We start from the raw sequence: 14,572 nt of genomic DNA on the forward strand, positions 1-14,572 counted from the left end.
TTGTCAGTATTTCTTGCTCTCAAAAATTTCTTTGTATATATATACATTATTTAGTCAATTATCCTTGTATAGTTTCTTTTCTGTAGTAAAGCAACACCCTTCCTTCAGGGCAAGAACCATTCTCTCTTTTTATCTTGTCATTGTATCCTTATTCTCTAGTGTAGTTTCTGTAAGTAAATGCTTAATAAATGTTTGTGGAATTGAATTCAATATATAAAGCTTATTATCAGTTTTTTCATCACTTTGGATAAGGCCTGGTGGCATCAGAAATATAGCCTCTATAAAACCTTTGAGTGCAACCAGATCTGTGATGGCATTGACATAAGGGATTCCCAGTGAGATCATTCCTTCTACCCATGGCTCCTTGTGTTGCAATTTACAGTCTCCAAATCCAGAGAAAATTTGCAATCTCCAAATCCAGAGAACTGTCACTGGGACACTGAGAGGTTAAGTGATTTACTTATAATCATACAGCCAGTATATGCCAGAGGTGAAATCTGAACCCACAGCTTCCACTCTCCCATGCTCTCTTTGTTAATTAAGATTTTATCAGTCAAATGTAGAATAGTGGGAGTAACCCAGAAGCTCTGATATTGCATATTTAAAAATGAAGAAAAAAATAGCACAACACCTTGCTACAAAATGAAATATACAAGTCTCAATGAAAAATTCAGTAGGAACTAGTATGCCAGCAAATCATACTAGTTTTATAACCATGTGTTATACTGTGGTTTTCCTGTTCAAAGGAGACTTAATGACTGTATGAAGGTAAGGAACCTACTTTTTATGGTTTAAGAGGGGACCCTCTTGGGACCCTCTATTTTTGTGGGATTGAGGAAGAAGGAGGATGGGAAACAAATTTAATCTAAAGGTGGCAAAAGAAAGGGTAATGCAAGTGGACAAGGTTAGGTTTCCTACTGTTCTTTTTTATTTTTAAGTTTTATTGAAGCATTTTGTTTTTATATTATACATACAAATTTTTCCCACAAAGTAAAATAAAGTAAAATGAATAATACAGTGATCTCATCTGAAAATGAATGCAGCATTTCACAAGTGTAGAACACACACATACCCATATTTTAGGAAATAACAAATCTTTTCTTTCTCTCCTAACTTCACCCTACTGGAAAAATTAAGAGAAGCAAATTTCTTATAACACATTTGCATAGGGGATAGCTAGGTGGCACAGTGGATAGAGCACTGGCCCTAGAGTCAGGAGTACCTGACTTCCAAATTTGGCCTCAGACATTTAATTACCTAGCTTTGTGGCCTTGAGCAAGCCACTTAGCCCCTTTGCCTTGCAAAAACCAAACCAAAACAAAACACTTATGCATAGTCAATCAAAAAAAATTTCCTATTGTACTTATTGACCAAATCCTTCCTCAGCATCTCTTAAAGTTAAGAAGAATCCTTCTTCCAACATCCTCCAAAATAATGACAATTTTGGAAAGCTATTGCCTTGAATTCCTTAAGAGCCAAAAGCCTAATGAATGAAAATACTGTAACTGGACAAAATAAAAAATTGTGTTGAGTATCTTTGAAAGAAAAGGATACCATTAGTTTGATTGGGGGAAAGGAATAGAAAGCAATATGATAGAGGTCACCAGAAAGAGAAACAAGGGCATGAAAGCATCATGCAGCCGAGAGAAGAGAAAGGAACAAGAAGAAATTGAGAAGACCAAGAGCATTTTGCCAGCACCCTGTGTGAGAACATATAATAATTACATTCAGAGTTGTCTCATATTGAAAGCTGTTGGTATATTGCCAAAAACTTACAGGTTAGAAGCTTGAACCAAATCAGAGTAGATTTGCGACTATGTACCATGAAGATCTTTGAAATATTTTTAAATCAAATATATCAGTTAAATTATTAAGAAAGGAATCTTTTTTTCTGTAAATAATACAGTTTGTGTCAGAAAATAATCTCCGTGCAAAGAACAGACATGAACTCAAAGGAAAAATATGAGAAAATATGCACACTATACATACATGTATATTTGTGTATGTGTGTATCTATACATATGTATACATATGTGACACATAGATAGATAGATAGATAGATAGATGATAGATAGATAGATAGATAGATAGATAGATAGATAGATAGATAATGTCCTACCATTTGCAGCTTTTCCTCATTCATGAAGAATGATGCCTATATGGTAAACAGTGTGGGAAAGATCCAAATTCTTCTTGCTTCCAGAATTGAGAGAGGATACCTAATGGTACCTGGTTCTTTTCAGGGGGGTCTCTGGAGGAAGAAATAGACTTTGAAAACAAGCGAGCAAAATCAAGGCATTGACTCTTCCTTAAGGATAAATTCGTATTGATGGTGTTTTATAGTGTATCTAGTTATTGTGATTATGAAGGGCTTGTGAGTATTGGGTTGAAGATGGAGAAGGAGGAAAGAGAATTCAGAATCTAGGGTAATAACCTGAAAAGCTACTGAGGGGAAACCATGAGGAGTAGGAAATAGAAATCTCAGTGAGGACAAAGAATGGGTTTAGGTGAGGTGAAACAAAGGGGGAAAAATGAAATGAAGAGGTGATGATTAGATAGAAGGATGTCATAACTTCTAATTAGGAACATGTTTGAATTTTTGTGAGAACTACTGTGTGACCATTCCTATGTGTGATTGAGGTGTTAATGATATAATTCATAAAATTTAAAGAGGCTAAGAAGTTGGGAAATTAGGGGATTTGAGGAAGAATCTATGTAAATCTTAAAGTTTTCTAGTGGAATGAGAATCACCCAGCTCTGTTCTCTCAATAGAGGACTTGGCCTCTTTTCCAAGAAGATGCTCATCCATTGTGACCTCCCATTGTACTACTTCTCAAAATCCTTCTTCATCTTTATCTGTTTTTCCTTTGCATCAATCATTATAAAGATGAAGGTACTTTTTTCTTGTTAAAAACGAAATCCTTAGCTTGCATCTTTGATCCCATCCTTCCCAATGAATAATTACTTCCCTTCCTCTCATCTTCAGGCTCTTACTTTCCCCTAGATTCTTCCTACAATTTGCATTCCTAGATCTTCTTCATCTTTAAAAAACAAAAAAACAGCAACAACAAACCTTCACCCTATTATTCCCTCAGGCTTTTGTCTTATATTTCTTCCCTTTTACTGGCAGGTAAGAATCCTCTTTTCCCAAAGGATGAAGAGGAGAGTCTACTGGAACAGAGATACTAGAAAGAATTTCTGACTCCTCCAATCACTAGACCTCCCTCACAAGCCACTTATTTCTCAGTGATATATGGATTTCTGGTACCAATATTTTTGGAACTGCTCTCTCTAAGGATATCAGTGGGTTTTTTGTGACCTGCTAAATCCAACAACCTCTTCTCAGCTATCCTCTTTGATATCACCTTTCCTTTTCTTTTCCCTCTCTTTTTTCCCCCCTCCCCTGCATTCTTTTCCCACACTTCCCCCCCTCCTCTTCCTTTCCATTAATTCTGCTGATGCATATAGGATTACTTGTTATGCCCACCGAGAGTAAATGGACATGGTTCATCAGGGATTTTGTGGCACCACAAAAATGTAATATGAATCAAAAAAACTTGAAAAATTCTGCCCTCAAAGGATCTAGCTGACTAAACATTCATGTGCTTCTAACAAATTAAATGACTGTGAAAAATAATTTGAGGAAAGACTTCTCTGCTAGGACTTTTTTTAAAAAAATCATTGGAAAATCTTGGTGCAGTGGCAGCTTTAGTGCTAAAGAAAATTAAACATTCATGATTCTGTAGTCTTATTCTGTATATAGTACCCAAAGACTTTCTGTGTTTTGAAAGAACACACCAGGCTGATATTGAACTGGACATTGATCTGACATGATGCATAGCAGAATCCCAGATTGAGAGCATTTTCAAAAAGGATGTTGGTTTAATTATTTTTCCTTTGACTATTTTGCTTATTGATTCATATTTGAAAAAAAAACAAAAGGGATTGTAAGTCATTAGAGGAAGCAGATGTTACAACCTTTTAAAATCAAAGTAGTTCATTTGGATGCCGTCTTATATTGGGGTGAAGCAGAGGCTCATTTTCATAGGCTGCTGAATTAAACATGACAGCTTTGAATCTATTTCAACATTTAAATCTAGCATAACGTAGAATAAATTATGTAAATTTCATTTAAAATAAATATCTGCTATTTGGACAATTCTTAGTATCAATTAAGGTGTTCGTTCCAATGATTTGGTGTAAGCAATGGGGGGAGGCCGAGAAGAAAAAAATTGTAATATTAAATTCCTAAAAGAACATTTAACAAAAAGAAACAATAGCTGTGTGCTATTCTCTATGCTCTTTATTACTCTAAGAAGAAAATATTGAGATATTCATTCCAATGTCTAAGCTAAAATATTCTGGCATAGATGTACATGTCCATATTCTCAAAGAAAGTCTCTATCTCCACTGGGGGTTACATGCAGTTCTTTGACTGATTGGCAGGATCTACATTATAAGGAGGCAGTTACTTATGTGCTGACCTTTGACAGGGCTTTGTCTCATATTTCTTTTCTAGAAATAGTTCCCTTACTATAAGGCTTAGAGCTTTAATTCCACTGTTAAAAAAAAAGGACTTTTAAGAAGTCCTCTTTAAGAAGACATAAAGAGGGCCAGAGCCAAGATGGCCAGGGGTGAAGGCAGCATTTTCCAGTAACTCCTTCCCCTCCTCAACACCAAAAGTCAACAAATTATGACTCTAGCCAAAATGTAGGGGGGTAGAACCCACAGAACGACTGAGTGATACATTTTCCCAGTCCAAGATACCTTAGAAGTTCCACGGGAAAGGTGTGTTTCACCAGGACCAGGGGTTGGAATAAAGTTGCAGCCACAGCACAACCCAGCCCAGTCCAGCCCAGAGATCACCAGCAATAGCTTGAAGAGGTGATGAGAGAACTTTGCTATACCAGAATGAGTGTGGAGTGAGGAGCACAGGCTGCAGAATCTGCAACGAAAATATGGAGAATGCAGCCTGCATCCCCAGAGACAGTAAGGTAAGTCTGCAGAGATTTCTCTGCTCTCCCTCAGTGTAGGACTTTGCTACTAGCCTACACTCCAATCCAGGTTGCAGTTTGGGTTTCCATGCTAAGTAGCCAAGCTGGATCCCTCCTTATAGCTCCAGGGCAGAGGGAAGTATGGGAGCCATCTATATATCAAAACACAGGCAAGAAAGCATAAGACATTGGAGGAATAAAAGTCCCAGTGGGGTGCTCCCCCCCAAAAAAACCCAAAGCCTTGAAAGTGCTGTCTCGGGCTGAGGAAATGAGTAAACAACAGAAAAAGAAGAATCAAACCATAGAGGATTACTTTAGTCCCATGGAAGATCAAAACACATACTCAAATGATGACAAAATTGAAGATTCTTTATCCAAAACCTCTAAGAGAAATAGAAAATGGGCTCAGACTATGGATGAGCTCAAAAAAAAAAGACTGAAAAGCAATTAAGGGACATGGAGGAAAAATAGGGAGGAGAAATGAGAAGAATGCAGATAAATAATGAAAACCAAATCAACAGCTTGGTGAAAGATATACAAAAAAATACTGAAGAAAATAATATGTTAAAAAAACAGTTTAGACCTAATGGAAAAAAGCAAAACAAAAGTCAAATGAGGAGAAGAATGCCTTAAAAAGTAGAATTGGCCAGCTGGAAAAGGAGATAAAAAAGCTCTCTGAAGAAAATAACTCCTTCAAATGCAGAACGGAACTAAAGGAAGTTGATGACTTGCAAGAAATCAGGAAGAAATAAAACTCTTCCAAAAAAAGCCAGAAATTAGGGGCAGCTAGGTGGCGTAGTGGACAAAGCACCGGCAATGGAGTCAGGAGTACCTGAGTTCAAATCCGGTCTCAGACACTTAATAATTACCTATCTGTATGGCCTTGGGCAAGCCACTTAACCCCATTTGCCTTGCAAAAACCTAAAAAAAGGAAAGCCAGAAATTAGAAGAAAGTGTGAAATATGTCATTAGAAAAACAACTGACCACAAAAACAGATTCAGAAGAAATAATTTAAAAATTATTGTACAAACTGTACGTCCTCTTTCAGAGGAAAAGATGGACTTTCAACAAAACAGGGGGCGTTCAAACTTTCCTATTGAAACAACTAGAGCTGAACAGAAAGCTTGATCTCCAAGTACCGGACTCAGGTGAACCATAGAGGGGGTGGAAGAGAAGGACTAACTATGAGGAACTTAATGATATTGAACTGTTTGTATTCCTGCATGGGAAGAAGATATTGAGAGCTCATATGAACTTTCTCATTTATAAGAGCTGTTAGGAGGAGCATATATAGACAGGACATAGGAAGGAGCGGAATATAATGGTATAATATAGTAAAAAGATGGAGTCAATGGTTGATAAAGGAAAGTACTGGGAGGAAGGGAAGATCAAGAAGCTAAGAAATTTCACATAAGAGTCAAGAAAAAGCTTTTACAATGGAGTGGAAAGGGGGAAGGCAAGGGGAAATGAATAAGCCTTCATTCTCATCAGAAATGGCTGATAGGAATGGCAGAGAGGAAATAACATACACACTTAATAGGGTGAGGAAATCCATCTTACCCTAGAGAAAAATGAGAAGAAAAAGATGGGATAAGGGGGAATGTGGGGAAGGAAGGGGGGAATAGATGATAGAAGAGAGGGAAGATTGAGGGAGAGGATGCTCAGATTCAACACACTTTTGGATAGGGCCAGGATGAAAGGAAAGAGAGAATAGAATAAATGAGAATGGGGAGGAATACAGCAGAGGTACAGCTAGTAATAGCAACTGTGGGAAAAATATTGAAGCAACTTCTCTGGTGGACTTATGATAAAGAAAACAATTCACCCCAGAGATAGAGCCATTGGAATCTGAACACAGACTGAAGTACATTTTTTTCTCTCTGTTCTTGAGGTTTCTCATCTTCTTGGGGGGGGGGGGGGTATGTTTACTCTTATAACAAATTCAGTTTATGTCAATGTATGGCATGGAAACAATGTAAAGACTATCACACAGCCTTCTGTGGGGGGGAAGGGAAGGGAGGGGTGGGAAATTGTAAAATTCAAAAACCTTATAAAAAAGATAGGTAGATACTACTATTGTATATAAGTGGAAAACCAAATAAAAATAAAAAGAAGACATAAAGACTTTTAAATCTAAAATGCTTTTTTTTGGTCTTCTAAAGTTTCCTATTAAAATGTAAACACTCTAGATTGAAAAAGCACCCCAAGACATTACCAATGGATTCCATTATGTAGATTGTAGTTAGCCTGATTAGAAAGGTATTTTGTGGGGAGACTCTGGAAAAGGAAAGAGGAGGAGTTTAAGAAGGGGGAAAACCAGGAAAAGGGTGGAGGACAAGTGCCAAGATGAAGATTGCTTAGTCAATAATTTCACAAACATAACTCCTGCAGTTGAGAACTTAAATGAAGAGCTTGGGGCCTGGAGAGATGATGAGACTCTCCTGTTCATTTCCCTTATTATTTAGAAGCATGTTTTCTAAATGGGAACTTTGGCAAGAATATATTAAGGTCCTTGGACTGAAGAATATTTCAAGGTAGTCTCAGGAAGAAATATAGGAATAGGGGGTGGCTAGGTGGCGGCTAGGTGGCGTAGTGGATAAAGGACCAGCCTTGGAGTCAGGAGTACCTGGGTTCAAATCCGGTCTCAGACATTTAATAATTACCTAGCTGTGTGGCCTTGGGCAAGCCACTTAACCCAATTTGCATTGCAAAAAAAAAAAAGAAAGAAAGAAAGAAAAGAAAAGAAATACAGGAATAAAACAGAATGAACCTGAAAGTAGACTAGGGAGAATGAAACTACCCTAACTTAGTGCTGAGAATGGGTCCCCAGCACAATTTGGCAACTTTTTCAGTGTTTTGAAGATAAAAAGAAATGTATCTTTTCATAATCAGTTGTGAGTTCTATAAATGTAATTGAGCCCATACCTTGGTGAGAACCCATACCTTGCTTTAAGGTAAGATATATACTGGAGAGAAAATATTACAAAAATTAAATGAGAGTTTCCAGGCAATTCAATCTGAGTCACTGAAAAAGAATAATTCACCTTCCATATACCTGCATTGCCCTCACTCTGATCTCAGGAATTGTTTACTTTCAAGAGGAAAACAGCATTTTTTATTCACCTTTTCCACTAAGAAGTCTGGGTCCAATGACAAGAAAGGAAATTGAATGGCCAGTTTAGCTTGAATGTCTCTTTCATAGAAATATTATCAAAGGCTAATACTATATGTATTAAAAATATTTTTGGAAGGTAAAGATAAAGTATTTATGAGGGAGAATAATCCTCTTATTGATACAACTATAAAAATGTAGCATTTATACCACAGCTGTCCAGTGACATTATGAAATTGAAGCCTTTCTGGTTTCTCTTTTTAAACTTACTCTAGTTTAATTTTAATTTCTTGGGTAAAATGTTTAGGGAAAATTGTAATATACATTTTAAAGTTTATTGTATTGAGATTAGACTTTAAACTTATCTTCTTCCCTTGGTAGGGTCAATCAATCAACCAACTAATCAATAAATATTTATTAAGATATGTGCCTTACACTAGCCTACATGAGATAAAGTAAAACAATCATTCTTCTATTTTTAACTTATTTTTTTTTCTCATGGGGAAATAACTATTTATGCAAATATTAAAAACAAATTATAAAGTGAATAAATGCAAGCCTATACAAAGTAGTTAAATACAAGATAGTCTGGAAGAAGGGCTGTAGCAATAGGGGAAAATCAGTAAAAGTTTAATTTCAGAATATAGTTTTTGATTTACTTCTTAAAGGAAGAGAGGGCTTCTGTTTGAGACACAGGTTAAGGAATATATTCTAGTCACTAGAGAAAATAAGCCAAATTGATCTCTCTAGTTCTTAGATTATTTAATTTTTGGCAAGAATCATTCTGCTTGTAATTTTGTTGACAAGATTCACATGAATATTGCAAAAGTTAAAACTCTATGTTATGCATAACTTCATCCTGCTCATAGAAATAAATTCTATTAAAATATTTTTTAATTCCTTAAGTTATCAAGAAAAAAATCTTCTGAACCCTTCTCCAAAGTCCCTATGCCACTTTTCCTGAACTGATGATTCCAACCACTTTCTTAAAGCCTAAATTGGAGCATTGAAAGAAATATTATATCTTTCCCAGAGACTATATTGTTTTAATTATAAAAAATTAGCCATTTTGTCCTTTCACCAAAACTGACTTATGGAATTCAATTCAATAAATATTTATTATGCATCTACTATCTGTTTGACTCTGCACTGATCACAAAAACATAACAATCCTTGTCTTATGGTCCTTGTATTCCCCTGGATCACAAATTTTTCACATTTCATGTGGAAACTGTTGTCCTGCAGCCAACATTCTGGTGATTCCTTTTCTTTTCAAACTTGGATAAACTGATTTTTGAATGGCAGGTATCTATTGTTGACCTATATTTGAAATCTTTATATCTTAGTAAGATTTCTTTAGAGCTTTAGCTCTTTTCTTAAAAATCCAGTACAGTATCATATTCCCCGAAATGAGATTTTAGAGAAGGAGGGACTCCTGGTCCAGAGCATATTTTCCTGGGCCTGACCTTTCTCTTAACAGGCTATCTGTATTCCAGGTAATCCTTTCTTCTCCCTGATTCTTCATTCTGCTCCTTTGCCATACATAACCCCCACCCATTATCAGGATATTCCTTTCTAGAAGCTTCTAAATCCCTTGTAACTTAATTAATCAATGAATTCCTGCCCTCTCAAAGTAATCATATTTATTTAAGACCCTTTCCAACATAACAGAGAGCTTGAAGTTTATTTTAGTACCATGAATGAATGAAATTTTTATATTAAACACTTACTATGTACAAATCACTGTGCTAAGCGCTGGAAATACAAATAGGAAACCATAGATAAACTGATCCCAAGGAGCTCCCCCTTTTTTTGATAAGTTTATTTTCATCCATATGCACATGCAAATTTACAAGTTACAAAATTTCCCTCCACCCTCCCTTCCCACTCCCCCTCCCCTCAGCAGGGAACAGTGAGGTTAGCATTTTACATTCATGTTTTAATAAACATGTTTACAAATTAGTAATTTTTGGCAGAGCTCTCCTTCTAATGGTGGAGAAAACATGTAAAGGAAATTTTGGCTGCAAGTTATGTGGAAAGGTAGTAAGGGCTTTAGGATGAAGCAAGAAAGCAGATCATAATGCATCTTCTTTAATGTCTGATAAAATAATATCCATGTTTAATGTTGAACTATTTGACCATGCCAAGAGTTTGATTGATAAGAACATTCTTTTTTAGGGTTTTTAGTAGATCTTTGAAGAGGCACAACTATAATAATAAAAATGTCTGTCCTTCATTCTCAAAGAAAACCATAGTAATTACAGAAATAGTTGTTTCTAATACTTTTTCATGGAATTAGTGCTGTGAGGACTGGTCTGGAAGCAACATAGGTGATCTGGGGTGCAGTGCTATTCTCAGGAATCTCGAGTCTCATAGTTTTTTACCTGTTTATTGGTAGCAGCTAGTTAGCAGCTGTGTTGGTAGTGAGGAGGAAGATAGGTCCAGAGCAGCAATGATAGTCCTAAGCTCATAGAATTGGCAATAGGGAGGGAAGGGAGACTGGGAGTGAAAGAAAGATGAATCTCCTCCCTGGACTCCTACTGTAAGTATGAAAGACAGCTGACATTGATTATGTTCCCAAATAATTAGGGGCAAAGCCTTTTTCCTCATTCCTCTTATAACCCAAAGAATGGGCACCATTATTGTGGTTCATTCACCAGTCTTCTTCAACATCATTCCCAACATCAACACAACTCCCAGAGGAGAGATAAGAGGTTGTTGCATCATTGCTATATATTATAGTATATCTAACACTCATGCCCTTCCATAATGCATGTTTGCTCCAAGGGATCACCCCTCTTACCCTCACAGACATTTTGCCTTCTTTGTCTGTTGTGTGGGACTGCTTCTGAGACTGCAGTGAATAGCTGAAGGATGGCAAAGACCTTGTCACCTGAGCAAGAAATTGACCCCAACCTGAATCATCCATCACCTTCTTCTACGTCTGCAGATTATTTTTTTTTTAGGTTTTTGCAAGGCAAATGTGGTTAAGTGGCTTTCCCAAGGCCACACAGCTAGGTAATTATTAAGTGTCTGAGACCGGATTTGAACCCAGGTACTCCTGACTCCAAGGCCAGTGCTTTATCCACTGCTATATGGCCTCAAGAGACTTGCATTCTAATGAAACTGAGAACATGTGAATGAATTTCCTTATAGGAAACAAAATGGACCTATATTTAAAGACCAATTACTTGGTGTATTATTAGTAGGCTTGCCTTTTTCTATTAACATCCCTAGGCTGGATATGACAACCTACAATTCAGAAACAATATAGTAGAGCTATATGTATATTATTTAATGCTCCTAGAACATCCTTCTGCAATATTTTAAAAGAGGGGATTGGAGGTAAGGAGAAAAATATATTTTTAAAATTATGATATATTACTATTTTCCAAGAAGATATTTCTAAAATATTTTTTTAAATTTACCTTTGAATTTCACAATATGGACTGTAAAAAACTTACTTACCATGTTATATTTAAAACAGGACCTTTTTGATATCTTCATATTTTATCTCATTGAAAAACATTGCTTGTCTAAATAGGCTAAGCACTCATCTGCTTCAAGTGAAATTAATGAGCATTTTTGCTTAATAAAGAGTTGTAAAAATTGATAATTATACTAGGTATTTTAAATTTCTTTGTTTACTTATTGAAATATATTAACCCAACATGTGAGAAACATACCCCTGGGAGACTTATTAATATATGCCTATGCTCCAGAGAAAACTGTTATTAATAATGATGCTTTCACTGAAGTACTTATCACAGTCTCCCAGCCCTGCATCAGAACATAAGTTTAATGCAAAAACAATTATTAATATAAGTAAGAAGACCTGGATTCCTATTTTGACTTAGCCCTTACTATGGGATGTATGGCAACTCATTTAATCTGAGTTTGTTTTATCATTTGTCAAATGAAGAGATTTGCCTCTATGGACCCTCCCAGTTCCAAAAATCTATCTTGTCTTTGTTATCCTATCTTTCTGCATTTTGGTTGTTCACTGGTGCTGTTGTGACCTATATTCTGAAAGTTATCTATTTTCAACTTTAGTTTTTTTCTCCCCACAGACTCCAGATGAAGGGGCAATCACATCTATTTATGCAGCAGTTGCACCAGAGCTAGAAGGAGTTGGTGGCTGTTACCTTTGTCATGAGAAAATCATTAAATCTTCTGAAATAACCTATGATGAGGACTTACAAAGGAAACTTTGGGCAGAAAGTTGCAAGATGGTTGGAATACCCAATGTGATCAACAAAGTCATCTCCACCTAATCTGGATTCCTATCTTGAATCTAATAAATCTCCATGGGTCTCATGAATGTCAAACAAGGTATATGCTGAGCCTGTAAAATTGTATTTTTTACATGGACTTTGTGACTTTGGCCTAAAGATTAATGAGTGTCAGTATTGCCAATAATTCTTTGATTTCTTCATTTGTCAGTGGATCTATACTTTTGTCAAAGTGGCTACAAAAATCCTCCCCCCCCCATCCTGTGCAGTTCTTGTCATTGTTCTTCTACCAAGGGGTCCAGGGTTAGGGGAGGGAAGGAAACAAGCCATCCAATGTGCTAGGTGCCTTCCTCTAGTTCTCTTGCCAATGCATGAAAACCAGAGAGGGGAAAAGAATCCTCCCACAAAACTGGCTAGGCTCTGATATCCAAGCCAATAATCTTGTTTTGTAATTCATAATGTTTCAAGCTGTGATTAAATAATGTGATAACAAATCTTTGATATAGCTCTGTGGTTTATTTCTCTTGGTTACCTCAAAGGAAAAGAGTTTGATTTGTCTTAAGAGTCATGGTAAGGTGGTTGATCTAAACATCTCCTTTAGATGCCTTTTAATAAAATAAACCTTGACTGTTGGAGAACAACAGATTTTTGTTAGTGCTTTCTGTTTTGTTTTACTTTTCTTGAGTCAAATAATAAGTGACTCGTATCTGTAGGAATGACTTTGGCTGGATATACATCATTTCCATTGGCTGAAGATTCCTAAAACAGGGAACTGCTAGAGGCCAACTCCAACATGTTGCTTTGCTCAAGAAATTCAACAAAGGTTTCATTGTGGCCTTCTAGTTACCAAAGGTCATTGTGCAGCCAGTATGGTAGTAGGGAACATTAGAATTCTCAGCTTAGAACACTCTTAGGAAGCACATCTGGTTCAAGCTACATGTCTTTCTTTTTCTTTTTTTTTTAATTAACAAACTTTTATTTTTCTCTCTCTCTCTTATACCTCACCTCACCCTCACCCACTGGAAAAAAGAAAGGAAGGGAAAGAAAATAAGGAAACAAGAGGGAAAAGGAAGGAAGAAAGCAAAAAAGGAAAGAAGGGAAGGAAAAGAAAAGAATGGGAAAGAAGGGAAAGGAAGGGAAGGGTTAGGTTATGTATTCATTGCAGAACCAAATTACCAAAAAAAATTTTTAGAGCTTTTTAGTCTCTTATTTCACACCATGCCAAGATAAACTCTAAATTGATGTAATAGATGACATAAAGGAAGTACAAAGAGGAAATTACCTTTCATATCTATGGATAAAGAGAAGAATTCAAGACCAAATAAAGAATGGAGAGGATCACGGAAGATAAAATGGATAATTTGCATACAAATAAAAGTTTTTGAACAAGCATATTAACATTAGCCTTCTTTTTCCCTCCCTTTCCCTTCCCTCCCTTTTTTCCTTTTCTTTTTTTTCTCTCTCACATATAGTTCTCATTTAATGTTCATAGCTACTTGGAAAAGTAAGTGCTATTGTCCTCATTTTCCACATGAGAAAACAGGCTGAGAAAATTTAAGTGACTTGCCTAGAGTCATATCTAGTAAGCGTCTATGGTAGAATTTGAACTCAAAACATCTAAAATTCAGGTACAGCATTCTAACTAGTACCTTTCTAATTTAAGAGATTTGATTCCCTCATTTCTTTTTTTAACAATATTTTGTTTTTTTCCAATTACATATAAAGACAATTTTTGATACTCATTTTTTTAAGATTTTGAGTTCCAAATTTTTCTCCTCTTCTCTCTCCTCCTTAAGATGGTAAAGAATTTCATTTAGGATTTTATATATATTATATATAATATGTGCAATTGTGTAAGACATTTCCATATTAGTCATGTTGTGAAAGAAGAAACAGAATGAAAGGAAAAGCACCATGTAAAATTCAAAACAGCATGCTTCAACCTGCATTCAAACCAATCACTGCTTTCTCTGGATTTTCCATCTTCAGTCATTTGGAATTACCTTGTATTGCTGAGAAGAGCTAAATCAATCATAGACTTATATGGGGAATTGGCTCAAGTAAGGCAAACAAAGTACTAGAATCTTTTTTATTTAAGTTTAGTCAATAAAATCTAATGCTAATGTATCTTTATATAGAATGCTATACTTTTCAATTCACTCTTGTTTTGTTTGACTAACATCATTTAATAATTATTAAGTACCTACTATGTTTAAGGCAAAATAGGTTAAAA

The 14,572-nt window shown here is 35.8% G+C and overlaps 1 protein-coding gene across 2 annotated transcripts in view; it reads left to right on the forward strand.

The window, feature by feature from the left end:
- The window catches only part of DHRSX (dehydrogenase/reductase X-linked), a 394,657-nt gene extending 381,200 nt beyond the window's left edge, over positions 1–13,457 (forward strand). For both annotated transcript variants that reach the window (XM_074213643.1, XM_074213642.1), the window contains one exon: positions 12,178–13,457. In XM_074213643.1, coding sequence (XP_074069744.1) covers positions 12,178–12,381 — 204 coding nt within the window. In that variant the 3' untranslated portion in view covers positions 12,382–13,457. The remainder of the gene's footprint in view (positions 1–12,177) is intronic.
- Positions 13,458–14,572: the final 1,115 nt, after the last annotated feature.

Source organism: Macrotis lagotis, chromosome 1, assembly GCF_037893015.1.
Source record: "Macrotis lagotis isolate mMagLag1 chromosome 1, bilby.v1.9.chrom.fasta, whole genome shotgun sequence".
NCBI classification, from domain to species: Eukaryota; Metazoa; Chordata; class Mammalia; order Peramelemorphia; family Peramelidae; genus Macrotis; species Macrotis lagotis.